This window comes from Rhinopithecus roxellana, chromosome 19 (genome assembly GCF_007565055.1).
Source record: "Rhinopithecus roxellana isolate Shanxi Qingling chromosome 19, ASM756505v1, whole genome shotgun sequence".
Lineage (NCBI taxonomy): Eukaryota > Metazoa > Chordata > Mammalia > Primates > Cercopithecidae > Rhinopithecus > Rhinopithecus roxellana.
Genome location: NC_044567.1, coordinates 72,363,727 through 72,391,535, shown reverse-complemented (window position 1 = coordinate 72,391,535; position 27,809 = coordinate 72,363,727). Strand labels below are relative to the sequence as shown.

The following is a 27,809-nucleotide window of genomic DNA, read 5'->3' as shown; positions in this document are numbered from 1 at the left end:
ATAGTTTTAATGTGTGAGATATATAAAAAAACTATAAGCCCTTAGGTATCTTCTATTCAATTTAAGAAAAAGAGCGCTATCAGTGACTTCATAATCCCATCCCATTTCTTTCTCCTTTAGAGATAAACACTATTCTGAATTTTGTGTTTTTCACCTTTTTTTTTTTTTTTTTTTTCTTTCTTTTTGAGACAGAGCCTTGTTCTGTCACCCAGGCTGGAGTGCAATGGCATGATCTCAGCTCACTGCAACCTTTGCCTCCTGGGTTCAAGCAATTCTCCTGCCCCAGCCTCCTGAGTAACTGGGATTACAGGTGTGCACCATCACACCCAGCTAATTATTTTTGTATTTTTAGTGGAGACAGGTTCTACCATGTTGGCCAGGCTGGTCTAGAACTCCTGACCTCAAGTGATCCGCCCGCCTCAGCCTCCCAAAATGCTGGGATTACAGGTGTGAGCCACTGTGTCTGGCCCCTTCACAATTTTTTTTGGTAAAATTGTTGTTGAGATAAAATTCACATAACATAAATTTACCATTGTAATCATTTTAAGCAATACTGCAATTTAATGATTTTTAGCTTATTTACAGTGTTGTAAAATTATCACCACTGTGGCCAGTGCGGTGGCTCACACCTGTAATCCCAGCACTTTGGGAGGCCAAAGTGGGCGGATCACTTGAGGTCAGGAGTTCCAGATCAGCCTGGCCAAAATGGTGAAACCACTTCTCTACTAAAAATACAAAAACAAAAAAAATGCTGGGCGTGGTGTCACGCACCTGTAATGCAAGCTACTCAGCAGGCTGAGGCAGGAGAAACACTGGAACCCAGGAGGCAGAGGTTGCAGTGAGCCGAGATCACACCACTGCATTCCAGCCTGGGCGACAGGCAGAGTGAGACTCCATCTCAAAAAAAGAAATGTAAGAGTGAACATTCCTGTCTTCTTTCTGATCTTAATAGAGAAGCTTTCAGTCTTTTACCATTATGATGTTAGCTGGGGGTTTTTTGTTTTTATCAGGTTGAGGAAATTCCTAGTTTCTAGAAATTCCTACTTTGTTTAGTGTTTTTACCATGGAAGAGGGTGTTGGATTTTGTCAAATGCTTATTTTGCATCTATTGAGATAATCTTGTGGGTTTTTTCCTTTTATATTCTGTTACTAATAATGGTGTATTACATTGTAATGGTGTATTACATTGATTGATTTTCGTATGTTGAACCAACATTGAGTTCCTGGGATAAATCCCACTTCGCCTTTTAATATGCTGTTGAATTTGGTTTGATAGCATTTTGTTGAGCAGTTTTGCATCTGTACACAGAAAAGATATTAGTCTGTAGTTTTCTTGTAATGTCTTTGTATCAGGGTAACACTCAGAATAAATTAGGAAGTTTTCCTCTTCTATTTCCCCTTGCATTTAAAAATGGTTTTTTAATGTGTTTTGTATCCTAAACATGTATTGCTTAGTTTTATGTAGTGGATGGGTGGGTGGGTGGGTAAGTGGGTGGGTTGGTTATTTGGTTGGTTTTGAGACAGTCTTGCTCTGTCGCCCAGGCTGAAGTGCAGTGGCACAACGGCTCACTGCAACCTCTGCCTCCCAGATTCAAGCAATTCTCATGCCTCAGCTACCCAAGTAGCTGGGATTACAGGCATGCGCCACCACGTCCAGCTAATTTTTTTTTTTTTTTTTTAGACAGAGTCTTACTCTGTCGCTCAGGCTGGGGTGCACTGGCACGATCTCAGCTAACTGCAGCCTTCACCTCCTGAGTTCAAGCAATTCTTGTGCCTCAGCCTCCCAAGTAGCTGGGATTACAGACACGTGACACCATGCCCAGCTGGTTGTTTTTTTTTTTTGTTTATTTGTTTTTGTTTTTGTTTCTTCCTATATTTTTAGTAGAGACGGGGTTTCACCATGTTGGCCAGGCTGGTCTCAAACTCCTGACCTCAGGTGATCCACCTGCCTTGCCCTCCCAGAGTGCTGGGATTACAGGCATGAACCACCGCCTGGCCTAGTTTTACACGTTTTTTAACTTTATATAAGTGGAATAATGTTTTCTTGTATATGTATATATATATACAAGAGTTTCTCCAGAGTGTGACTTTTATTTATTTTTTTGTTTCCATTGCTGTAAGGGGTTAAACCTGTGTTCAGGGAATACACATCAGCTTAACTTCTTAAAGCAATATACTTTACCCTCTATATAATGTTGTTGTTATCCTTTTTTCTCTTAAAATTCTGCAGTTTCAGATTCATGGAAGGATCATTTAAATTTTTTTGTTAATTCTTAGCTGTATTATACTGTGTTCATATATGTTGTGCATATTACTTCTTCATTTCTGACTTTTTTATTATGGTTTCTTCTGTAGCCTATAATGGACTTTTTGTCTGTGTAAATATTCTGTGAGTACTGTTTATTTGAGACAGGATCTCACTCTGTCACCTAGGAATGCAGTGGCAGTGATCACAGCTTACTTCAGCCTTGACCTCCTGGACTCAAGCGATCCTCCCACCTGAGCCTCCCGAGCAGCTGGGGCTACAGGTGTATGCCACCACACCCAGCTAATTTTTATATATTTTTTAAAGACAGAGTTTCAAAAAAAAAAAAAAAAAAAGTTTCATCATGTTGCCCAGGCTGGTTTTGAACTCCTAGGCTGAAGCTGTCCACCCACGTCAACCTCCCAAAGTGCTGGGATTACAGATGTGAGCCACTATGCCTGGCCTCTACAAGTACAAGTGCTTTTTTTTTTTTCAATTGAGATGGAGTCTCGCTGTGTCACCCAGGCCAGAGTGCAATGGCGCGTACTCGGCTCATTGCAACCTCCACCACCCAGATTCAACTGATTCTTGTGCCTCAACCTCCTGAGTAGCTGGGATTACTGGTGCCCACCACCATGCCTGGCTGATTTTTGTATTTTTAGTAGAGACGGGGTTTAATCACGTTGGTCAGGCTGGTCTCAAACTCCTGACCACAGGTGATCCACCCGCCTCGGCCTCCCAAAGTGCTGGGATTACAGGAGTGAGCCACCGTGCCCGGCCTACGAGTACTTTTTGAAGGACTTCCTCAGCCTTCCAAGTAACTGGGACTACAGGCATACACCACCACGCCTAGCTAATTTTTTGTATTTTTGGTATATTTTGGTAAAGATGGGGTTTCACCATGTTGCCCAGGCTCTTGAGCTCAGTCGATCTGCCTGCCTTGTCCTCCCAAGGTGCTGGAATTACAGACATGAGCTACCACGCCTGGCCTATTTTATTTTTTAAGTTATTTTGTGGTCTCAAAGTGGGAAGTAAATGGATGGATGGATGGATGGATGGATGGATGGATGGATGGATGGATGGGTGGGTGGGTGGGTGGATGGATGGATGGATGGATGGATATAGGATGGATTATATTTGTGTTGTTCTAGTTACCTTTATAACTTAATAAAATTATCCGTGTTTAAGTGTCCGTTATTTTCATACTGTAAGCAATAAAAATCTAACTTGTTTTCTCTTCTTTCCTCTTCCATTTTAAAAACTCTATCATATAATATTAATAAGTAAAATAGCCATTCTTAGTATGTGACTTCATACCATTTAATATAATATATTATGTACAATACTTCTATTACTTGATAATTTTCATGTTTTGTAAAGTTCTTTTAACTTCTATTGAGTTTGCAGCAATAAGCAAACTCAAATTCCTATTTACTTCTGCTTGCCCACCCAGTTTTTTATTATTCGTATCATTTCTATTTTCTGACAGCATATAACATACATAGTTATATGCATATGCTATAGTTATATATATATATACTTTAGTAGCCCTGTTTCTTTTAATCTTAGTTATAGGAGTAAATGGTTTTGAACCAGTCTGCCAGTTCTTTTGCTGAGTTTTTTCTATTATTTCTGAAGTTTGTACCTTATTAACTTATTTAAACATAGTTGTGCAAACAGTATTTCTTGAATTATTTATATACATATGTATTTTATATAAACATAAGCCTATAAAAATAATTTACATCCAGCCTGGGCACCATGATGAAACCCTGTCTCTACGAAAAATACAAATATTAGCCAGGCACGGTGGCATGCCTCTATGGTCCTAGCAACTCAGAAGGCCAAGGTGGGAGGATTAATTGAGCCCAGGAGATCGAAGCTCCTGTGAACTCTAATTGCACTCCAGTCTGGCCAATAGAGCAAGACGCTGTCTCAAAAAATAAGAATAGTAATATTAATTTAGGCAATTACAACTTATAATTATCAACTTATGTATATGTGTGTATATATGTACACATACATATAACTCCATATATACATGTGTATATCCCCTATATTTGAAAGATACATATAAAATCCTAAGTTAATTATTTCCTTAGATATAGTATTTATTGTACCACTGTCTTCTGGAATTAGAGAGAGAGAGAGAGAGAGAGAGAGAGTAGTGTGTGTGTGTGTGTGTGTGTGTGTGTGTGTGTGTGTGTGTGTGTGTGTGTTGTTGTTGAAGAGATCAAAGGCTGGCCTGATCTTCCCCTCCTTGATTGTTTTTGCATAGCTGCTGAAAGGAGTCTGTCTTTAAGATTCAATAACTTTACTACACTATTGATTGTCACTGACTGTTCTGGGACCATTTTCATTGTCACACTGTGTGCCCTTTCTTGTCCTGTGTAGTTGAGTGGATCTTCCTTTAGTGAGCATGTGTTGATAGCCTTTTTTTTTCTTTTTTTGAGACAAGTTCTCACTCTGTCACCTAGGTTGGAGTGAAGTGGCGCAATCTTGGCTCACTGCAACCTCCACCTCCCAGTCTCAAGTGATCCTCCCACCTCAGCCTTTCAAGTAGCTGGGACAGAAGGCAAATGACACCATGCTCGGCTAATGTTTTGTATTTTTGATAGAGCCGGGGTTTCACTATGTTGCTCAGGCTGGTCTTGAACTCCTTAGCTCTAGCCATCTACCTGCCTCGGCCTCCCAAAGTGCTGGGACTACAGGCATGAGTCACCACACCCGGCCTCAGCCTTTTCTTAGATCTGCCACAATTGGGCAGAATTTTTTGCTTTTCTCTATGTGCATTCTTTGTACTGCGTGTTTCCCCATCCCCGCTAACCCAAGTTCATCCCTTTGTTCTTCGAAGATCTCAGAAATTCTTGATGAGTGCAAGAGATGTAGGTATATTCACTTCAGAGGATCCTTTTATGTACAGGATACGTGTTTTACTATTTTCTGAAATTGCCACCTTTGGCTTTTTTGATATTGCTTAACTTTGCCTTGTGTGGCTTCTACTACATTTCCCTCATTCGGATTCTATAAAGAGCTTAACTTTCCTTCTGCATGTTTTTCATTCTCCAGATCATACCTGTTGCCCAGTTCTTCTGAATGCTGTTGGTCGGGTTTTTTTAATTCATAATTTTGTTTTTATAATACCCAAGAAGAAAATCAAAGCTGTTTACCTATACTGCTACATTCATACCAGGAACTGTAGTTTTGTTGCTTAAATTTGCAGCCACATGTGGTGGCTGACACCTGTAATGTCAGCACTTTGGGAAGCCAAGGTGGGAGGATCACTTGAGCCCAGGAGTTCGTGACCAGCTTTGACAGCATAGTGAGACCTCGTCTCTACAAAAAATACAAAAGTTAGCTAGGTTTGCTGGTAAACGTCCAGATACTTGGGAGGCTGAGGTGGGAAGATTGCTTGGGTCCAGTAGGTGGAAACCGCAGTGAGCTATGAACTGCACTGCACTCTAGCCTGGGCAAAAAAGCCACAAGTTGTTTAACAGCCAGACAACATGAAACTGTCCGGAACTCTCAAAGAAAATTAATGTGAAGGATTAGATAGAGCAAAAATACCAATGTGCTAGACATACTCACTTTTCAGTTTTAATAAGTCTATCCAAATTAGTTCAATACAGCCACTCCAGAAAATACAACCTTTTTTGCTTACTGATTAAGTAGCTCTTGTGGGAGATGATAGAGCTGCTTTGAAACTGTAGATACAGTCTTTGAGATAAGACTTATCTTTTTTAGGTCAATCTGCTAGAAGGAGTTGCTCATTCTGAAAGTAATGCACCTACCCTGCTCTAAAAGTCAAGCAAGTAGTCACTTAGCATTCCTCTCCCTTTCTCATCCTTCTGTGCGACATTAGCAAATGAATATACTCAACTTGCTTTGAGGTATCTTTTAATTTTTTTCTTTTTGAGATGTCTTTTGATATCTAGTTTTTAAGGTGAAACTGCTGAGGCAAATTGGATTGCCTTTTAGTCAGTCACACAGTTTTTTGTTGTTGTTGTTTTTCTCCAAACGCCTCTCACTTGTAAGAGTCCTACAGTTTTAAATCTCGCTAAGACTAGCAGATAACACATATCTGTGGGTTGGCTTTCCAAGCAGTGCAGCTTATATGTAGAATGACCATAGAATATTTAACTCCATCATTGGCTACAGACTCAGGTACTGCTTTTTGCCTTAGTGTCTAAAAACTAGAATATTAATACAGGTTTTGTATCCCTTATCCAAAATGCTTGAGACCAAAGGTATTTCAGATTTCAGACTTTTTGGGAGTTTTGGAATATTTGCATTACACTTATCAGTTGAGCATCCTTAGTCCTTTTAAACATTTGTTTATTTGAAGACAATTGTTAGTACGATGACACACGAATTACCCACCAAAGTACCACTTGTGTTTCATCCAGCTTTTACTGGTACCACTAAATATTATGAAAAGCCCTTTTTTGTCTTCTCAGATGACTGTTTTCTTTATAACATTCACTTAAAGTTTTACCAAGTTCATTTTTTGTTTCTTTGTATTTCGTGGTTCTTGCAGGATTATGTTGACAAAGAGAAGGCAATTGCCAAAGCCTTGGAAGACCTCAGAGCCAACTTTTACTGTGAACTCTGTGATAAGCAATATCAGAAACATCAGGAATTCGATAACCATATCAACTCCTATGATCATGCACACAAGCAGGTGAGTTGTAGTTACTTGCAAACAGAGAAGAAGGTACCTATCTGTTGTTACAACAATTGAGTTTTATGAGTATACCCCCAAAAACTTGGTGTCTGTAATTTCTTGTGTCTGCCAATCTTTATGTGCAGTCATCCACCACACTTTATTTTTTCAGTGGCAGAAATCCTGGCATAGACACCCCCTCCAGCCCACCACTCCCACATATACACTATTTGACGAATTGTGTTTTGTAAATCTTATATATAATGTTTTTGCCTTTTATTAATTTATAAGTTTTTATTTAATTTTGTAATTCAGCTGAGGGTCACTGGGAGCTTTGTTTCCATTTCTTCTCTTTTCCTAACGTGTTAAACTTTGAAGAGTTATTCAGCAGAATGTGTTATTTTCAATTTCCCTGTTTATTGGCTACTATTTTCTATTATTAAGTCATTTTGTTAATTCAGTATACCTTGGAAGTTAGATAAATTTTGAGAAGGAAAATAAAATTAGATGCTATCTTAACTTTAACAAAAACTCTGATGATGCATGTTGAAGAGCTGATAAATGAATTACACTTTCTTTGCAGTCTTCGCCCCCCGGCTGCCACCTCATCATTTTAGAAGAGAAAATTGTACTTAACTAGTTACTGGTGTACAGAAGAAGGCAAAACCCTGGGAGAGTTTAGAAGGGGAAAATAAATTGTTACACCTATAGGACAGTTCTGGCTTATTAAAGAATTTCAAGCCGTTTGATCTTGGGTGACTTTAACATAACTACTAGGTCTTTGGGGGGTGCAATAGTTGTATTTGTTAAACTTGTAAATATATGAACATTGGAATGATATCTCTTAAGCTGGACTTGTTGAACTAAGATTTTTTTTAACCTTCATCTTCCAGCCACCCATAAGATTTCAGTGCACAGGTAAAAGGCAATCTTTGACCAAGTCTTATTCTTCCTAGAACGGGGAGAAATTGTAAGCTGGTTGTGGTATTATATTTTTTTGGAACAGTCTCCCACATTTAGCCATACCTAACCAATTTAAGATTCTTCCACTAATGGACTTATATTCAAGACGACTTTTCAACTCACTACACACCTTTGGACATTTTTTTTTTTTTTTTTTTTTTTTTTGAGACAGAGTTTTGCTCTTTCGCCCACGCTGGAATGCAGTGGGATTACAGGTGTGAGCCACCACTCCCGGCCGTGAATGTTCTCTTAATATATTGTCAGCTTTGCTTGATTCGAAGAAGAGAAATTTACAGAGCATATATATATATATATATAGACAAGCTGTATTGGCAGTTACTGTTTTACTCTTTCAAAGACTTGTTTTTCAGGAAAGAAAAGTACAACAGTGAATACTTCTATCCAGGACCTTTTCCAGTTTTTCAGTCTATTTATAATTTAAAAATTTCAGGCCAGGCACGGCTGTTCACACCTGTAATCGCAGCACTTTGCAAAGCCAGGGCAGGAGGATCACTTGACCCCAGGAGTTCGGGACCACCCTGAGTAATGTACAAGACCTGCCCCCCAATCTAAGCTAATTACAAAAAATGTAATTAGCTGGGTGTGGTGGCACATGTCTGTGATCCCAGCTACTCCGGAGGCTGAGGTGTTAGAATGGCTTGAGCCCAAGAGTTTGAGGTTACAGTGAGCCATGATCATGCCACTGCACTTCACACTGGGCAACAGAGCAAGACCTTGTCTCAAAAAAACAAAATAAATAAAAAACTCTTTCAGGTTATTTTTATTTAATTAAGACATTTAGTATCTAAGTATATACCCAAGTTTTGGTGCTCTTGAGAATTTTTTCAATCAAGAAATATCTGATATATTAACAGAAAAGATACTTTAGGCAGAAAAAGGACATTTAGAAAGGTTAGGCCAGGTGCAGTGGCTCACGCCTGTAATCCCAGCACTTTGGGAGGCCGGGGTGGACAGAATCACATGAGGCCAGTTCTAGACTAGCCCGACCAACATAGCAAAACCCTGTCTACAAAAATTAGCTGGACATGGTGGTACACACCTGTAATCCCAGCTACTTTGGGGTTCGAGGCATGAGAATTGCCTGAACCTGGGAGGCGGATTTTGCGGTGAAGCAAGATCATGCCACTGCACTCCAGCCTGGGTGACAGAGCAGGACCCTGTCTCAAAAAAAAAAAAAAAAAGCAAGAAAGGATACACACTAGTTGATGACTTCAGAGTCAAGTTTTAACTAGAAAAAAGTCCAGGTGCGGTGGCTCGCACCTGTAATCCCAACACTTTGGGAAGCTGAGGTAGAGTTCACCTGAGGTCAGGAGTTCGAGACGAGCCTGGCCAACATGGCGAAACCCTGTCTCCACTGAAAATACAAAAAACTTAGCAGGGCATCTTGGCAGGCACCTGTAATCCCAGCTACTCAGGAGACTGAGGCAAGAGAATCACTTGAACCCAGGAGGCAGGGGTTACAGTGAGCCGAGATCATGCCACTGTACTCCAGCCTGGGTGGCAGAGCGAGACTCCGTCTCAAAAAAAGAAAAAAAAAAGGTTTTTTTTGTTTGTTTTTCTTGAGATGGAGTTTCACTCTTGTTGCCCAGGCTGAAGTGCAATGGCGCGATCTCGGCTCACTGCAACCTCTGCCTCCCAGGTTCAGGTGATTCTCCTGCCTCAGTCCCCCAAGTAGCTGGAATTACAGGCATGCGCCACCACGCCTGGCTAATTTTTGTAACGAAAAAGAAAGTTTTAACTAGAAAAAAATAGGCCAGGAGTGGTGGCTCGTGCACTATAATGCCAGCACTTTGGAAGTCCAAGGAGGCCAGATCAGTTGAGGTCAGGAGTTCAAGACCAGCCTGTCCAACTTGGTGAAACCCCATCTCTACTAAAAATACAAAAAAATTAGCCAGGTGTGGTGGCATGTGCCTGTAGTCCCAGCTACTCGAGGCAGGAGAATTGCTTGAGTCCGGGAGGCGGAGGCTGTAGTGAGCCGAGATGGCGCCACTGCACTCCAGCCTAAGTGACAGAGCAAGACTCCATCTCAAAAATAAAGAAAAAAGTAAACCAGGAAAAAGTATAATTCAAATTTGAATAACGTATAGACTTGCCTTTTGAGGGAAAAAAACTAAAGCAAAACAGATTTACAATGTAATAAAATTCTTATTGACAACATTAATGTGATATATGATGATGTTTTAGTGACACTGTCCTCAACCTGAATGTAGTAGAAATTGTTACATCTTTGGTTCATTTGAATTTGACATGTTTATTCTCCTGCACACCTTGTGTTACCTCAGCTCTCCCACCACTTTTCTCTATTGCATTCGCTCTCAAACTAGGGAGATTTTGTCACTCTGGAGGCACTTGGCAAAGTCTCTGTACATTTTTGGTTGTCCCAATAAGGGTGTGATACTACTGGCATCTAGTAGGTAGAGGCCAGCGATGCTGGTAACATCTTACAATGCACAGGAAAGACCCTTGAAACAAAGAGGCAAAATGGCAGTTAATAGTGCTGTGGTTAAAAACCCTGTTCCATCAGAATTAATTAAAAACTTTTGTGTATATATATGATATTGTGGTATCATTTAACCTTAGTACAAATAAATTATTGTCATTTTACATCCCCAGTTATATTGTAAACATTTATAAAGTGCTCACCTAGATGATCCAGAATATTCACTTATTACTCTTTTTTATAGTATCATCAAAATAAAAATACAAAATTAAGGGTTACCCATGGAGAACTCATGGACTGCCTATTCACTAATACAGAATATATATCTATGAACCCTGGTCTAGGAAAAATCTTTAGCTGGTATGATGAATGAATGCATGTGAGTTTATTTCTTCATCTTAATCAAAAGCTCATCTTATGTATTTAAAAAACCCATGTAGTACAAGTTTGGTTTTTGTTTTGTGTTTTGGTGAAATGTTCTTCATTTGCTTGAAAGGTAGGCTTTTTCACCTTTCTTCATACTGCTGTTGTAATACAAACAGTAGGATCTCAAAACAGAATGCTGTAAATACATAAACAAAAGAAGCACAGCACTAAATTTTTCATAGTTCGTCTCTTCCCTGAACTTGGAATGTCTGAGAAACCCACTGGGTGCAGCGGCTGATGCCTGTAATCCCAGTTGAGGCTGAGGCAAGAAGATCTCTTGAGGCCAGGAGTTCAAGGCTGCAGTGAGCTATGATTGTGTCACTGCACACCAGCCTAGGTGACAGAGTAAGACTCTGTCTCTCTTAAAAAAAAAAAAAAAAAAAAAATTAAATACCCGGATGTGGTGACACGCACATGTAGTGTAAGTCCCAGCTACTTGTGAGGCTGAGGCAGGAGGGTCGCTTGAGCCCAGGAGTTTGAGGCTGCAGTGAGCTGTGATCATGCCACTATACCCTAGCCTGGGTGATAGAGCAAGACCCTGTCTCAGAGAATTAAAAAAAAAAGAATTTCTAAGGAATCTTTAATTGACCTTGGTACAACACAGCCAAATAACCCCTAACAGGAGGAAGGACATATTTTTCATTCCTCTTTGATGGACATGAACTTAACATACAAATGGACCTACCATTTTTCCAAATTCATGCTCTAAAATCATAAAGACACCCTGTCTTGTCTTCCAGGAAGGCACACAGGATTATTATGAATCTGAGATAATAGGTAAGTACTTTCAACCCTGTATTAGCAACCCCTAGTTTACATCTTCTATCAGATTTTTCACCATTAATATTTTTCAGAGAAATAATGTATTATGTTAGTAGTAAACTATAGTAGAGGCAGGATCCTAAACATATCCTTCCCTTTAATAAGCACAGATAATCTCTCCAAAAGGAGCTATATGGTCACCTTCATTCAAAGTTTGGGTTGTTTGTTTCCTGACAGGATGCTGGAGTATTATGTGCCTCTTTCTCTTCACTAGTTTTTCTCAGATTTTCCAAGATTTTATAAAGAGTCATTAACACAAAAATATTAAGACCCAACTTAATCTTCAGAGATACAGAAGCTGATTAGGTATTTTGGCTTTTTTCAGTAGTTTAACCCTAGTTTTCAAGTGATCGATGTTAATACATTTTGAAATCTCTACATTTTGAAATCTCTCAGAGTAGGCCTTTCCATTTCTGAAGAAACCCAATGTATGATTTCTTTTTATATGAGTTAATTCTGATACACCTGAATGCTCAATAGACATTAGCACTGATTAGCCAGGTGCCATGACTCACGCCTGTAATCCCAGCACTTTGGGAGGCCGAGGTTGGCGGATCACAAGGTCAGGAGATAGAGAGCATCCTGGCTAACATGGTGAAACCCCATCTCTACCAAAAATACAAAAATTAGCTGGGCATGGCAGCACGCATCTGTAGTCCTAGCTACTGGGGAGGGAGGCTGAGACAGGAGAATTGCTTGAATCCGGGAGGTGGAGGTTGCAGTGAGCCGAGATCATGCCACTGCACTCCAGCCTGAGTGACAGAGCGAGACTCCGTCTCAAAAAAAAAAAAGACATTAGCACTGATCATCACCTGCCTTTGTTGGCTTAGTATAAGTTACAGACAAATTTGAAACTACAGATTTTTCTATCCCTACCTCCTTGCCTCCTTAATTATTTTGCATACCTTTTTTAAAAATTTGTCTGCTAATGAATATGACAGTGGAATCATTTTCTTTAGCATTTCAAGGGGCCTAAAATTCAAACTCCAAAGAATATTGTTTCCCAAAAGTAAATTAATAGCAGCACCACCTTTATAGTCAGTCCTCCCTCCCTTCCTCCCTTCCTTCCTTCCTCTTTTTCTTTTCTTTTCTCTCTTTCTCTCTTTTTGGCTGCTTCCTTTGTATGTTGTTGCCTACTCAGGATTTTTCTTCCAATCTTAGCCTCCTGTTTGTGCTACTAAAGGTCCTTCTAGTACATAAGCTAGAGGTCACAAATTATCTCACAGATATATTTTATCTGGCCTTCACGTTATTAGTTTTTCCCTTTTTAATTTCAGTTGATTCCCAAATTTTAAAAATTAGATTTTACATAATTTAGGCTTTGGCTTATCTTGAAAAATTAAAATTATCAGACAACATTGGGCCTACATTTCAACATAACAGTTGACTGAAGCTGAACAGCGGCCATCTCTTTGCTCATTCTCCAACTAGCTGTGATCTCCACTTCATCTTTTCTCTTACACCAATCTGTGTGACTCATTGTGTTACCTGCCAAACTCCTGTAAACATTTGAATTTGTGACTCAGGCCTATGCTTTTCCTTCCTTCCCACACAGGTTCCCATGGCTTCTGACTGATACTGGGGAACTGGCACATTGAAAAGCTGCCTCCTTGCTAATAATCTTGGGACCAACTTCCTTGCGATTTCAATCTCTGGTTGTCTGATCCAGATTATCAAAATCTGGTACTGTAAAGCATCTTCAGAAATTATTTAGGGCACGCACAATGGCTCATACCTGTAATCCCAGCACTTCAGGAGACTGAGACGGGCAGATCACTTGAGCCCAGAAGTTCGAGACTAGCCTGGGCAACATGGCAAAACCTGGTCTCTACAAAAAAATCCCCTCAAAAATTAGCTGGATGTGGTTGCAGTTGCCTGTGGTCCCAGCTACTGGAAGGGCTGAATCTATTAATACATGATTTAGTTAACTTTGTCTAAACTGTTTGCAACTGCTTTTTGACAGGATTGACCTTATCTAAACTGTTTGCATCTGCTTTTTGACAAGATTACTTACCCTTACTTGATGGTGGTTTTGTTACACAATAACGTACATTACAAAGGAACAGAAATTTAGAGTTTTCCTCAGGAGGATCGTTTGATTGAGCCCAGAAGGTGGACATTGCCATGAGCCAAGATCGTGCCACTGCACTCAAGCCTGGGTAATATATTGAGCAAGGCCCTGTCTCAAAAAAAAAAAAAAAAATTCCTTTAACTCTAGGATTCAATTTCTCAGTCAGAGGAAGATGCTTTTAGCCTCCCTCTTCTGCTAAAATACCTTTAGTATGAAAACTCCTATACTTTTTACATTTTCTAAAAGGACTGAAGTCTTATTTAATTCCAAGGTCTGTTTCAGTTGTGAACAAAAGCAGTAGTTCCCTGAGCTTTAAATAGCAGAACTAAAACAGATGAAGCCTCTAGCAGCCACCAGTGACTGTATTCTGATTTGTACAGAATATAATCTGTTAATACATGATTTAGTTACCTTTGTCTAAACTGTTTGCAACTGCTTTTTGATAGGATTATTTACTCTTAGTTGACTGTTTCATTACCCGGTAACATATATTACTTAAACAGCACAGTTCTCTTAAGAGATTGTGCTTTAAGAAACAACACAAGGGCCGGGCGCGGTGGCTCACGCCTGTAATCCCAGCACTTTGGGAGGCCGAGACCATCCTGGCTAACACGGTGAAACCCCGTCTCTACTAAAAAATACAAAAAACTAGCCAGACGTGGTGGCAGGCGCCTGCAGTCCCAGTTACTCGGGAGGCTGAGGCAGGAGAATGGTGTAAACCCAGGAGGCGGAGCTTGCAGTGAGCTGAGATCCGGCCACTGCACTCCAGCCTGGGCAACAGAGCGAGACTCTGTCTCAAAAAAAAAAAAAGAAACAACACAGGTTTGAAGAAAGGAGTGCATCTCAGCACTTGAACATGTTGTAGTTTTATTGTAATAACCTATAGCAGAGAGTGAAAATGTTGGGTTCAGTGGTACTTTATACCACTATTCATACCATTTTCTTGGGGTCTGTTTTGCGTAATAAGAAAATTGACATCATTTGGCCAGTCTTCCAAAACTTGAGCATGTTTCGTGCCTTTTCATCTGTTAAGTCTTATGTACTCACCCCCCTCTGCTTATGTTGGGAGTAAACTTATACCCAGCAATCTCAACATAGGTAACCTTGAAAAAATCTGCTGAAGGCCAGGCGTGGTGGCTCACTCCTGTATTCCCAGCACTTTGGGAGGCCGAGGTGGGTGGATCACGTGAGGTGAGGAGTTCGAGACCAGCCTGGCCAACATGGTGAAACCCCATCTCTACTAAAAATATTTTAAAAAATTAGCCGGCAGTGGTGGCACACGCCTGTAATCCAGCCACTTGGAGGCTGAGGCAGGAGAATTGCTTGAACCCAGCAGGCAGAGGTTGCAGTGAGCCAATATAGTGCCACTACACTCCAGCCTAGGCGACAGAGTAAGACTCTGTCTCAAAAACAACAAAAACAAAAACTGTTGAAAAAGTCCCCTTCTGCTTAGAGGAGCTGTCTGCTTTTGTGATTAGGGGTAACCCTCAAACAGATGCTTCAGGACCCTAATGTTGCCAGGTAAACCAGGCGTTCTCTTGTTATGTATTTCTAACTGTTCTTCATCTTGGCACTCAATCCCAGTTGACTAAAAATGATTCTGCCTTACTTTTGTTCTACAGTTTCAGCCTTTCTGCCCCTTACACTTAATTTATCACAGTGATGCACTGTGGTAGAGATTCTGGGATTAGACTCTTTGTTCTATTGTAGTCTGAAAAGTTAAACCAACCTAAGTAATAAGTTCTTTAGTGACAGTACTGTAAAGAGAGCTCTGAACTGGGTTGTTGCTGTGCCGTTTGCTTTGAACCCAAGCAACTCTTGTGACTTATCCGCCTTCAGATTTTACCTATGGGGCAAATCTTTGTCCCCAGATATGTTCTTGGAGTGGTATGTAAATATAGATTGAGCATCCCAAATTCAAAAAATTAAAATCCAAAATGCTCCAAAATCCAAAAGTTTTTGAATGCCAACATGACACTCAAAGGAAATGCTTATTGGAACTTTTTGGGTTTTCAGATTTGGGATGCTTAAGCAGTAAATATACAATGAAATATTCTAAAATCTAAAAAAGCCCAAGATCTAAAACACTTTCAGTTTTAAGTATTTCAAATACAGGATACTCAACCACCTGTATACTTAAAACTCATTATCTACAAAACCACAAAATTGATGTATACCATTTCATACCCACTAGGATGGCTAAAATAAAAATGATACACTATCAAAGTGTTGGAGAAGAGATCAAGAAATTGGAGGCCTCCTACATTGCTAATGAGATAGTGAAAAGATAGTGGAAAAGTTTTTGACACTTCCTCAAAACATTAAATACAAGTTACCATATTACTAGTGTATACCCAAGGGAAGTGTAAACATATGTCCACACAACAACTTGCATAAAAATGTTTATAGCAGCATTATTCATAATAGCCAAAAAGGGAAATAACCCAAATGTCCATCAGCTGGTAAATGGATAAAATGTGATACATCTGGACAGTGGAATATTATTCAGCAATAAAAAGGAAAGACTTATTGGTATATACAACATGCATGAATCTTGAAAATAGTATGCTAAGTGAAAGAAGCTGGTCACAAAAGACCCCATATTGTATTATTTATATGAAAAGTCTAGAATAAACAAATGTATAGAGACAGAAAGCAGATTAGTAGATTCCTGGGGCTAGGCAGAGAGGAAATGGTGAGTAACTGCTTATGGGTATGAGGTTTCTTTTGGGAGTAATGAAAATGTTCTAAAATTAGATAGTGGTGATAGCTGCACAATTCTAAGAATGTACTAAAACCCACTAAATTTGACACTTTAAATGTGTGAATTGGGGCCAGGAGCAGTGGCTCACGCCTGTAATCTCAACACTTTGGGAGGTCAGGGCAGGAGGATCCCTTGATCCCAGGAGTTTGAGACTATCCTGGGCAACATATGGAGATCCTGTCTCTACAAAACATAAAAATAAATTAGCCGGGCATGATGGAGTGCATCTGTAGTCCCAGCAATTTGAGAGGCTGAGGTGGGAAGGATCACTTGAGCCTGGGAGGTCGAGGCTGCAGTGAGCTCTGATTGTGCCACTGCTCTCTAGTTCTGTGACAAAGCAAAACCCTGTCTCCAAAAAAGGGGAGTGGGGTAAATTTTAGGGTATATGAATTATATCTCTAAATCATTTTTAAAACCTCATTAACCAGCTTAAGTTTTCATGGTGGTGGTGGTGATGAAAATATATACTACATATACATATGTATGTGTATATGTATATGTTCTATATATATACCTAAATGTCTTAAAGCAGGCCTACTTGGTGCTGTTAAAGAATATATACCATACTTCTAAGGCATTTTGCTGAATTCCTGAAAATAGCAAAACATGGTAATTTTATGACAAATTAATTTGATATCCAGCTGTTTGGCCTGGCCAGGCGCAGTGGCTCCTGGGATTACAGTGGGATTACACCTATAATCCCAGCACTTTGGGAAGCCAAGGCAGGCGGATCACTTGAAGTCAGGAATTTGAGACTAGCCTGGCCAACGTGACAAAACCCCATCTCTACTAAAAATTAGCCAGGCGTGGTGGCACGTGCCTGTAATCCCAGCTACCCAGGAGGCCGAGGCAGGATAATTGCTGGAACCCAGGAGGCGGAGGCTACGGTGAGCTGAGATCACACCACTGCACTCCAGGCAAAAGAGCGAGACTCTATCTCCAAAGAAAAAAGTTAGCCCGGTGTTGTGGCAGGCGCCTGTGGTCCCAGCTTTTCAGGAGGCTGAAGCAGGAGAATCACTTGAACCCAGGAGGCAGAGGTTGCAGTGAGCCAAGATCACGCCACTGCACTCCAGCCTGGGCAACAAAGTGAGGCTGTCTCAAGAAAAAAAAAGAATTTGGGCCGGGCACATTGGCTCACGCCTGTAATCCCAACACAAAAATTTAGCCGGGCATGGTGGTGGCACCTGTAATCCCAGCTACTTGAGAGGCTGAAACACGAGAATCACTTGAATGTGGGAGGCAGAGGTTGCAGTGAACTGAGATCATGCCACTGCACTCCAGGCTGGGTGACAGAGGGAGAGACTGTCTCAAAAATAAGAATAAAAATAATTTGTATTTATTTATTTTTCTCTCAATTTTTCACTCTCTGTAATTGGCATTAGTATCTAATTTTCTCTGTTACCAAATACTTGCCTTTTTCTTACTGAATAAAATTAATTTTCATCACTTACTAATAGGCATATGGTAAAAGAAATAATTTACATCTAATGTTCAGTAACGTGGCTTTTCCTAACCATTCATCTATAATCTTCCTTTGCTGGGTAGTTTAATACTGAAACATTCTATATTCTCTCCTGGTCTTTTTTCTCACCCACCACCTGGTGATATCTTCTTGGGTGATCTCATCCATAAACATTAAACACTGAGACATGAATTAGGGTGACCTGGGCAAGCAACAACTACAGCATGATTACTTCAGTTAGGAAGGGGAGGAGACAGACATTAATGTTTTTTTGTAGAGGGAGGGGGAAATAAAACAGTGGGGAGAAGAGGCTGTGATTTTGGTATGCAGGATCATTGACATAAGAGGAAAAGGAGTGGTTGAGATTTGAAGAAGGCCAGATTATACTTAGCCAGAAATAGTGTTGGAGATAAACACATTTTGTTTCGTTTTGTTTTGTTTTAAGACAAGTTCAGCTGGGTGCGGTGGCTCATGCCTGTAATCCCAGCACTTTGGGAGGCCGAGGCAGGTGGATCACCTGAGGTCAGGAGTTCAAGACCAATCTGGCCAACATGGTGAAACCCTGTCTCTACTAAAAATATAAATAATTAGCCAGGCATGGTGGCATGCGCCTGTACTCCTAGCTACTCAGGAGGTTGAGGCCCGAGAATCGCTTGAACTCAGGAGACAGAGGTTGTGGTGAGCCAAAATTCTGCCACTGCACTCCAGCCTGAGTAACAGAGGGAGACTCTGTCTCAAAAAAAAAATGAAATAAAAAATAAAAAGGTTCTTGCTCTGTCACCTAGGCTAGAGTACAGTGGCACAATCATAGCTCACTGTGACCTTGAACTCAAGCAGTCCTCCGGCCTCAGCCTCCCATATAGCTGGGACTACAAGCACATACCACTGCGCCCAGCTAATTAAAAAAATTTTTTTGCCTGGGCGCGGTGGCTCGTGCCTGTAATCCCAGCACTTTGGGAGGCTGAGGCGGGCAGATCACCTGAGGTCAGGAGTTTGAGACCAGCCTTGACCAACATGGAGAAACCCTGCCTCTACTAAAAATGCAAAAATTAGCCGGGCGTGGTGGCGCATGCTTGTAATTCCAGCTACTCGGAAGGCTAAAGCAGGAGAATCCCTTGAACCCGGGAGGCGAGGTTGCGGTGAGCCGAGATTGCACCATTGTACTCCAGCCTGGGCAACAAGAGTGAAACTCCATCTCAAAAAAAAAAAAATTTTTTTTTATGGAGACAGTCTGGCTATGTTGCCCAGACTGGTCTTGAACTCCTGTCCTCAAAGGATCCTTCTACCTCAACCTCCCAAAGTGTTGAGAGTACAGGCATGAGCCACAACCCAGTCTGATAAATATTTACTGAGCATCTCTTTTGTGCCATAGACAACTATGTGTACATTGCATAGTTAGTTACAAAGAAAGACTAAGCCTCAGTCCCTGTTGGGAGAACAGAGTTGCTGTCTGGTGAGGGAAAGATGCCATGGATAATCTTTAGACCCTAAAGAGACAAAATCAAGTTTTCTCTTCAGAGCTGAGTAAATGTAGAACATGGGATTTTAGTGGCAATACGAAATATTCTGCCCTAAATTCTGCCTGTTTTCTGATGCCTGAAATCCCTTTACATGAGAAAAATGGGTTTTATTCTTTAAATGTAGATAATCAATTTTAAATACTTGAGAAAGATAGTAATCAGAATTATTCTTAGTAGAGTATACTCCATCAAATATAAACTCCTAGTGTCAAATTTTATTTTGATGGAAGAGAGAAGCATAGCACTAAAAGATACAAAAAAAGATTTTGTTAAACCCTGGTATTATCTTTTGTTGTTAGAGAACACTGTGAAGAAATATGTGTCTTATTCAACTCAATCACAATTGAGCAGGAACACTGTTGCTCTTCACTATTGACAGAATGATGACTATCTTAAAAGTTCTAACCACTGTAGAAAGAAGCCATATTTCTTGAGAGCCATTTTACGGATTATCTGCAAAGCCCAATTGCCATAGTTGCCTTGTTTTAATAGACACTGAGAGCAGAATGTTTCTGCTCTTGAAATCTACACTTAAAGAGAAGTGGGTGGCTGATTCTCATTTCTTTGGCTTAATCTTTTCAGCGATAGTAGAGCAATACTTTGTGTCTACAGTAAAACATATTTCTGCCAGTATAATGCTGTTTAAGTTGTATTTTAAGAACTGGAATGTCATTTCCATTTAGAGTGGTCTTTAACCCAAAGAGCCACAGTTAATGTGGATGGGTACTTCAAGTACTGGATCATTTGTTAGGGTCTTGCCTTTCTACTGGTCTTCTGCCAAGTGTAATGGAAATCCCAGCCACCATGTGATTAAGGATCTGTGGGAAATGTTCCTTCCATTCTGTACTGTGCTACAAATGTATACTATTTTGGAAAGATGCTATTGATTTTTCAGGAAAACAGGATCTTCATATCTTTTCATTTCCAGTGGGGTTCAGTCTCCTTTTCTTGAATTAAGATATTTCCCAACTAAAAATGTGTTATGTGGCTTAAATTTTTGTTAATACCATTAGTAGTTCGATAAAATAAGCTAATTTATTAGCAGCTCTTCAGAAAGCATATTGTATAATTTTCAGAGATAAGGACATCTCATAGCTTTTGAGTCAGCTTAAATGGATAATCAAATCCATTTAAATTAGAATGTCCCAGTTTGGAGTCTAACTTGAATTTTTGTGTATGGTATGGAATTTGCTCAGACTTTGACAAGAGATTGATGACATATCTGCAGTGTTTGGTCTTGTGAGCTCTGCCTCTTCTCTCATAGGCAGGCATGTTGCTCTATTCTCACCTGAAGAAATTATCTAAAGTTGTGTTCCTCTTTAGAATTTAAGAGAAAAGTATAGGTACACTTCACAGAATTTCACGTGGGTATTCCGTGACAAATGAGCCAGACATTGGTAGCCTTTTGGAATAAAATAGGCAATTTACAAAATACAAATACAATTTACAAAGAACAAAATACAATAGCTGCTAGGTGAGCGATATGACAAAGCACCACTAGGGACAGTTCAGAAAGAACAGTCTCCTCTTTTGAAGGATCAGTGGAGACTATAAGAATTTAGTTTGACCGGCCGGGCACGGTGGCTCAAGCCTGTAATCCCAGCACTTTGGGAGGCCAAGGCGGGCGGATCACGGGGTCAGGAGATCAAGACCATCCTGGCTAACACGGTAAAACCCCATCTCTACTAAAAATACAAAAAACTAGCTGGGCGAGGTAGCGGGCCCCTGTAGTCCCAGCTACTCCTGAGGCTGAGGCAGGAGAATGGCGTGAACCCGGGAGGCGGAGCTTGCAGTGAGCTGAGATCCGGCCACTGCACTCCAGCCTGGGCGACAGAGCAAGACTCCGTCTCAAAAAAAAAAAAAAAAAAAAAAAAAAGAATTTAGTTTGACCTTGAGTAGACAGGAGACACTTGGAGTTAGGCATTCCTTCTAGGTAAAGGAAAATATGAACATTATAACTCATGTCTTGGCTGGGCGTAGTGGTGCATGCCTATCTATAGTCCTGGCTTCTTGGGAGGCTGAGGCTGGGGGAATCACTTGAGCCCGGGAGTTCTGAGCTGTAGTGCGCTGTGCTCCTTGGGTGTCTGCACTAAGTTAGGCATCATGTGATGAACTCCCAGGAGCGGGGGACCAGCGAAGCTTCCTAAGGAGAAGTGAACCGGTTCAGGTCAGAAACAGAGCAGGTTAAAACTCCCATGCTGATCAGTAGTGGAATCACACATGTGAAGAGCCCCAGCACTCCCACCTGGGCAACAAAGTGAGACCTTGTCTCTTTTAAAAAAAAAAAAAAAAAAAAGTTGCCAGATTTTCCTCGTCTGAGAGAAACCACAAGTATACATACTCAGTTTGATAGGGTTTGCTGAGTCCTGTTTCTTAAGGTTGGGGTTAGAATTCTGGGGTTCTCAATTCTGCTTTTGAGACTGCAGACTTGACTGTAAAGTTTGTAAATGTGATATTAGGAGCCTTTCCTAAGCTTTGTAGGGTATTCTTAGGATAGGTTTGCCCAGAGGGAGCCTGCAGTTTAGATTCGTTTTATTGCATCATCCCATCTTCTTCCGTCTCTGCCTCCAACCTTGTTCCTGTGGTAGGAACTTGAGATAGGATGTCTTCAGCATGATGTGGACATGGTCCTGTTCCTTCAACTTCAAGGTTGTACAAAGTGGCTGCTGAATGGAAAGCCTAATCTTGACTCAGCCTGGGGACTCCATACTTTGATTAAATGATTGTTCTTTTGGACAGTGTCTTGTAGTTTGAAAAATGCTTCCTAAAAGTAATGAAATATTTGTAAGAGGGGAGGAAATGGCATGGGGAAATTTTCCAGTCTTAGCAGGTGGCTAGAGAGATGGCAGGCCGGGTGCAGTGGCTTATGCCTGTAATGCCATCATTTTGGGAAGGTGAGGCGGGCAGATCACCTGAGGTCAGGAATTGAAGACCAGCCTGGTCAACAAGGGGAAACCCCATCTCTACTCAGCCGAGCGTGGTGACAGGCACCTGTAGTCCCAGCTATTCGGGAGGCTAAGGCAGGAGAATTGCTTGGACCCAGGAGGCAGAGGTTGCAGTGAGCCAAGATCACACCACTGCACTCCAGCCTGGGCAACATTAAAACTCCGCCTCAAAAAAAAAAGAGAAAACGGCAGATATGAGAAGAACATTATATTCTATATAAATCTTGGTTAGAGAGCCTGTTACGTGTTTGGGGAAGAAAAGCTAGGTTTGTGGCCAAAGGTAATCATATAATAGGCCTGATAAGCCTTTTCTTTGCCCCATTCCCCTCAGGAGGAGGAAATTAGAATTCATGTTTATTTAAAATAGTTGATCCTTTATCTTGAAGTAGTTTTATAAAAATCTTAATTGTGGGCTGGGTGTGGTTGCTCATGCCTTTAATCCCAGCACTTTGGGAGGCCGAGGCAGGTAGTTCACTTGAGACCAGGAGTTCAAGACCACCCTGGCCAACATGGTGAAACCTCGTCTCTACTAAAAATACAAAAATTAGCCAAGCATAGGTGTGCATGCCTGTAATCCCAGCTACTTGGGAGTCTGAGGCATGAGAATCGCGTGAACCTGGGAGGCGGAGGCTACAGTGAGCCAAGATCGCACCACTGCACTCCAGCCTGGACAACAGAGTGAGACTCCGTCTCAAAAAAAAAAAAAAAAAAAAAAATCTTATGGGCAATAATAGTTTTGCCAGCTATTCATTACTTGAACTTCCCCCAAAATAAGGGCTAATGGAAACAGGACTGCTTTTTGTACCACAATGGTCTTTTCCAAAGTTCTGGAACCATTTTTCTGGAAGAAATACAGGTAGTTCCATTTTTCTAGGTGGGATTACTGTGTCAGTCTGTGTGTATGTACACATATATATGTTGTACAGGTGCTTCCCTTCTCCCCAGCCCTTTTAGAGTTGATGGCTTTGTCCCTGATTGTTCAGTATAATAGTTTACAGATTCATCTAAGAGAGCTTGTGTAGTAATGCTTGCTTTATTTTTTTTTTCTCTTCCACTCTTGTTTTATTTTTTACTTTTTTTTTCTTTGTGATGTGACATTTTCAGCTGATGTATTGAAAGCAAATCCTTCTAATTTGGGAGCCCAGATCACAAGAGTGAGTTTTTCTACTAGTGTCTTTAGCTGTATATCTTTTTTTGTGTGTGTCTTTTTACCCTTCCCCCCTCCCAATTTAAAAAGATTCAAAACACATTTCATAAATACTAGGTAAGAAAATTCCTCTGTCTGTTGAACATCATGCCTTTCCACAAAGCAATGTCCACTTTATACTGGGTCAAATTCCTTTTCCCAATGCTGTTGTAAAAGCATAGGCTAATGTATATATTTTGTTTTGTTTGTGTCTTGTTATTATCTAACGTCTTGAGAATAATTTTATTTCTGTCTTCATTGCAGATAGATATGTCTGGGTTCTGTCACCAGTGTGTCATAACACTGTTCTTTTTTGGTTGTATTTGTTTTATTTTAAGGAAAATTATACAGTAGCTTTTGAAAATAAAAGACCCATTCTGTTATCTGGATTTTAAGTAATAAAATCTTTGACTTATCTCAGCTCTCCCTCCTCATCCCCTAGATATTCCTCTCAGGGACCATGAAGGAATGCAAAGCCTCACATACTACTTTCAGCAGGCTGACCAGATAAAAGTGGTCAGACTGGTGAGCTGTAAACATGCTAGCGCTGGAAGACCTCTCTTGGGTTTATTTAATAGTTACGGGAAACCTCTATTCATGCTGAAAAAAAAAATGACACCTTTTTATGGTGAAATAAAAGTATGCTTTCTATTTGTTCTAATTCAAATAACCCCCCATGTAAGCTGTACATTGCTTTTCAAGATCTTTCACCTGGGTAACTTTCTGTACTAGCCTAACCCCGTTCTGTTCTCTTTGGCCTGTGTTATTACAATTTATCTCATGTTCTGTTTGTCTAGTTTTGCATCCTGGAGGAGCAGGTCCCTTTCTTTCCTCCCAGTGTTCTAAAATTTGCTTGTTGCATTTGAGATCATTTTATTTTGCCTAATAAAGCAAATGATATGCTGTCCTAATTAGAAATGCAGATACTGCAAGTGCTATACCCAAAGTAATCAGCCATTGTGTTTTCAATTACCATAAGAGAATATGATAATGTGTTCTACACTAATACTATGACTGTTGGTTGAGGGTCATGTCCTAAAGGCTTTGCTTTCTGATTCTCAAGTTACTGTAAATCATCCACCCTCTGTATCTTTCTTTCTTTTAACCCAGAGATTAAAAGATCTCAAGCAGAGAGAGTTTGCTCGAAATGTCTCTTCAAGATCCCGCAAGGATGAGAAAAAACAGGAAAAAGCCCTTCGGCGTCTCCATGAGTTGGCAGAGCAAAGAAAACAAGCTGAATGGTGAGGATATTTTTTATCAGAGGGTTCTACAGATAATTATAATCCTTAAAGTTTTAAATTATAGATTTCAGATTATAATTTAAAATTTAAATTAAGATTTAAGAATTATAAACCTTGGGCCAGGCGCAGTGGCTCACCCCTGTAATCTCAGCACTTTGGGAGACTGAGGCAGGCAGATCACAAGGTCAGGAGATTGAGACCATCCTGGCTAACACAGTGAAACCCCATCTCTACTAAAAATACAAAAAATTAGCCGGGCATGGTGGCGGGCGCCTGTAGTCCCAGCTACTCTGGAGGCTGAGGCAGGAGAATGGCATGAACCCGGGAGGCGGAGCTTGCAGTGAGCCAAGATTGCACCACTGGACTCCAGCCTGGGTGACAGAGCGAGACTCCATCTCAAAAAAAAAATAAAAAAAAAAGTGGCCAGGCGCGGTGGCTCACACCTATAATCCCAGCACTTTCGGAGACTGAGGCGGGCGGATCACCTGAGGTTGGGAGTTCAAGACCAGCCTGACCAACGTGGAGAAACCCTGTCTCTACTAAAAATACAAAATTAGCCAGGCATGGTGGCACATGCCTGTAATCCTCGCTACTAGGGAGGCTGAGGCAGGAGAATGGCTTGAACCTGGGAGGCAGAGGTTGCGCCGAGCCAAGATCGTGCCATTGCACTCCAGCCTGGGCAACACGAGTGAAACTCCATCTCAAAAAAAAAATTCTAAACCTTTAGTTTTTATTAATTGACAAATAATAATTGTACATATTCATGGGTTGCCTAGTAATGTTTCAACATATATGTAATGTTTCAACACATATAATGTATAGTGATCAGATCAGGGTAATTACCATATCCATCTCTGTTCTACTTTTTACTTCTATGAGATCACCTTTTTTTTTTAGCTTCCACATATGAGTGACAACCTGCAGTGTATAATTTTCTGTGTCTGGGTTATTTTACTTAATATAATGTCCTCCATTTCCTTAAAATGTTTAATACATCCTTCTTTCAAACTAAAAGCATATCTATATACTTGTAGTATAATATACTGATTAAGTATGTGTATTTTTGAGGCCATATTTTTCTTACTATTTATGTGATGTAATGAAATTATATCTAAACTCTATGCCTCAGTTTCCTTATCTGTAAGATAGAGATAAGAACAACTTAGAGTTGTTATGAGAAATGATTGAGTTATTACCTTGGAAATGCTTGAAGGGATGCCTAGGCACATCAAAGATGCTCAAGAAATCAATAAATGATGACGCTATTACAATTATTCCCATTTTCCAACATTTATATTAAAAAGCACATGCTGGGCATAGTGATTCACACCTGTAATCCCAGCACTTTGGGAGGCCAAAGCAAGAGGATCACTTGAACCCAGGAGCTCGAGACCAGCCAGGGCAACATAGGAAGACCCTGTCTCTAAAAAAAAAAAAAAAAAAAAAAAAATCTTAAAAATTAGCTGGGCATGGTGGCACATGCCTGTAGTCCCAGCTACTCAGAAGCCTGAGGTGGAAGAATCGCTTGAGCCTGGGAGATCAAGGCTGCAGTGAGCTGTGATCGCACCACTGCACTCCAGCCTGGGTGATAGAGCAAGACCCTGTCTCAAAAAAACAGAATCCCCTTTTTATTCAGTTTGGCCCAGGGGGTCGTTTTTTATTTGTTTGCTGTGGAGTAGGTTTCATAACACAGTGTAAGTATTTCTTGCTCTCCAAATCTGTTGAGTTCTCATTTCCCAGTAGCAACAGTTTAGATAGCAAGAGATTACACATTGGCAGGGCACGGTGTCTCACACCTGTAATCCCAGCACTTTGGGAGGCTGGGGTAGGTGGATCACCTGAGGTCAGGAGCTTGAGACCAGCCTGACCTACATGGTGAAACTCTGTCTCTACTAAAAATACAAAAATTAGCTGGGCATGGTGGCGCATGCCTGTAATCCCAGCTACTAAGGAGGCTGAGGCAGGAGAATCGCCTGAACCCGGGAGGCAGAGGTTGCAGTGAGCCAAGATTGCACCATTGCACTCCAGCCTGCGCAACAAGAGTGAAACTCCGGCTTGGGAGAGAGAAAAAAAAAAAAGAGATTACACATTGTCTGAATATACTTGTCCCTGAGTTGAGGATAGCTATTAGCTAGGGTTTGGATAACAAGGACATCGTACAAATAGGTATCTGATTCTGTTTAGTTCTTGATTTGGAATTTAAGGATATAGTGTACACTGTATAGTGTACACACTATAAAAATTGCAGGCCAGATGCACGGTGGCTCACATCTGTAATCCCAGTACTTTGTGAGGCAGAGGCCGGAGGATCACTTGAAGCCAGGTGCTCAAGTCCAATGTGGTCAACATAGCAAGACTCTGTCTCTACAAATTGTTTTTTTAAATCTGCCAGCATGGGCTGAGCGCAGTGGCTTACGCCTGTAATCCCAGCACTTTGGAGGTCGAGGTGGGTAGATCATGAGGCCAAGAGATCAAGACCATCCTGGCCAACGTGATGAAGCCCGTCTCTACTAAAAATATAAAAATTAGCTGGCTGTGGTGGTGCTTGCCTGTAGTCGCAGCTACTTGGGAGGCTGAGGGAGGAGAATCACTTGAACCCGGGAGGTGGAGGTTGCAGTGAGCCGAGTTCGCACCACTGCACTCCAGCCTGGGCAACAGAGTGACACTGTCTCAAATAAATAAATAAAATTAGCCAGCATAGTGATGTGCACCTGTAGTCATAGCTACTCAGGAGGCTGAGGTGGGAGGATTGAGCCAGAAGTTTGAGACTGCAGTGAGCTATGATCATGCCACTTCACTCCAGCCTGGGCAACACAGACCCCACCTCAAAAAAATAAAACTTTCAGGCAAGATCATCAGTTTAAAACTATTGAGGCTCCTTGATATTCCTTTTGTCAAAGATGAAAGTGCTCAGGTAACATTATGACCGTAGTACTGAGTGCCCAGAAACTGCCACAAAACCAAAGCAAATGCTTGTTATAGTACCCAGGAGATAGGCATGGACTTTTTAGTTTATATGACAGACATACCACAGATTGCC

The 27,809-nt window shown here is 40.8% G+C and overlaps 1 protein-coding gene across 5 annotated transcripts in view; it reads left to right on the top strand.

Annotated features, from left to right (window-relative positions):
* GPATCH8 (G-patch domain containing 8) overlaps window positions 1-27,809 on the top strand; it is a 116,371-nt gene that overhangs the window by 80,778 nt on the left and 7,784 nt on the right. For all 5 annotated transcript variants that reach the window (XM_010353981.2, XM_030922882.1, XM_030922885.1 and 2 more), the window contains 2 exons: window positions 6,783-6,926; window positions 24,639-24,769. In XM_010353981.2, the coding sequence (XP_010352283.1) occupies window positions 6,783-6,926; window positions 24,639-24,769 (275 nt within the window). The remainder of the gene's footprint in view (window positions 1-6,782; window positions 6,927-24,638; window positions 24,770-27,809) is intronic.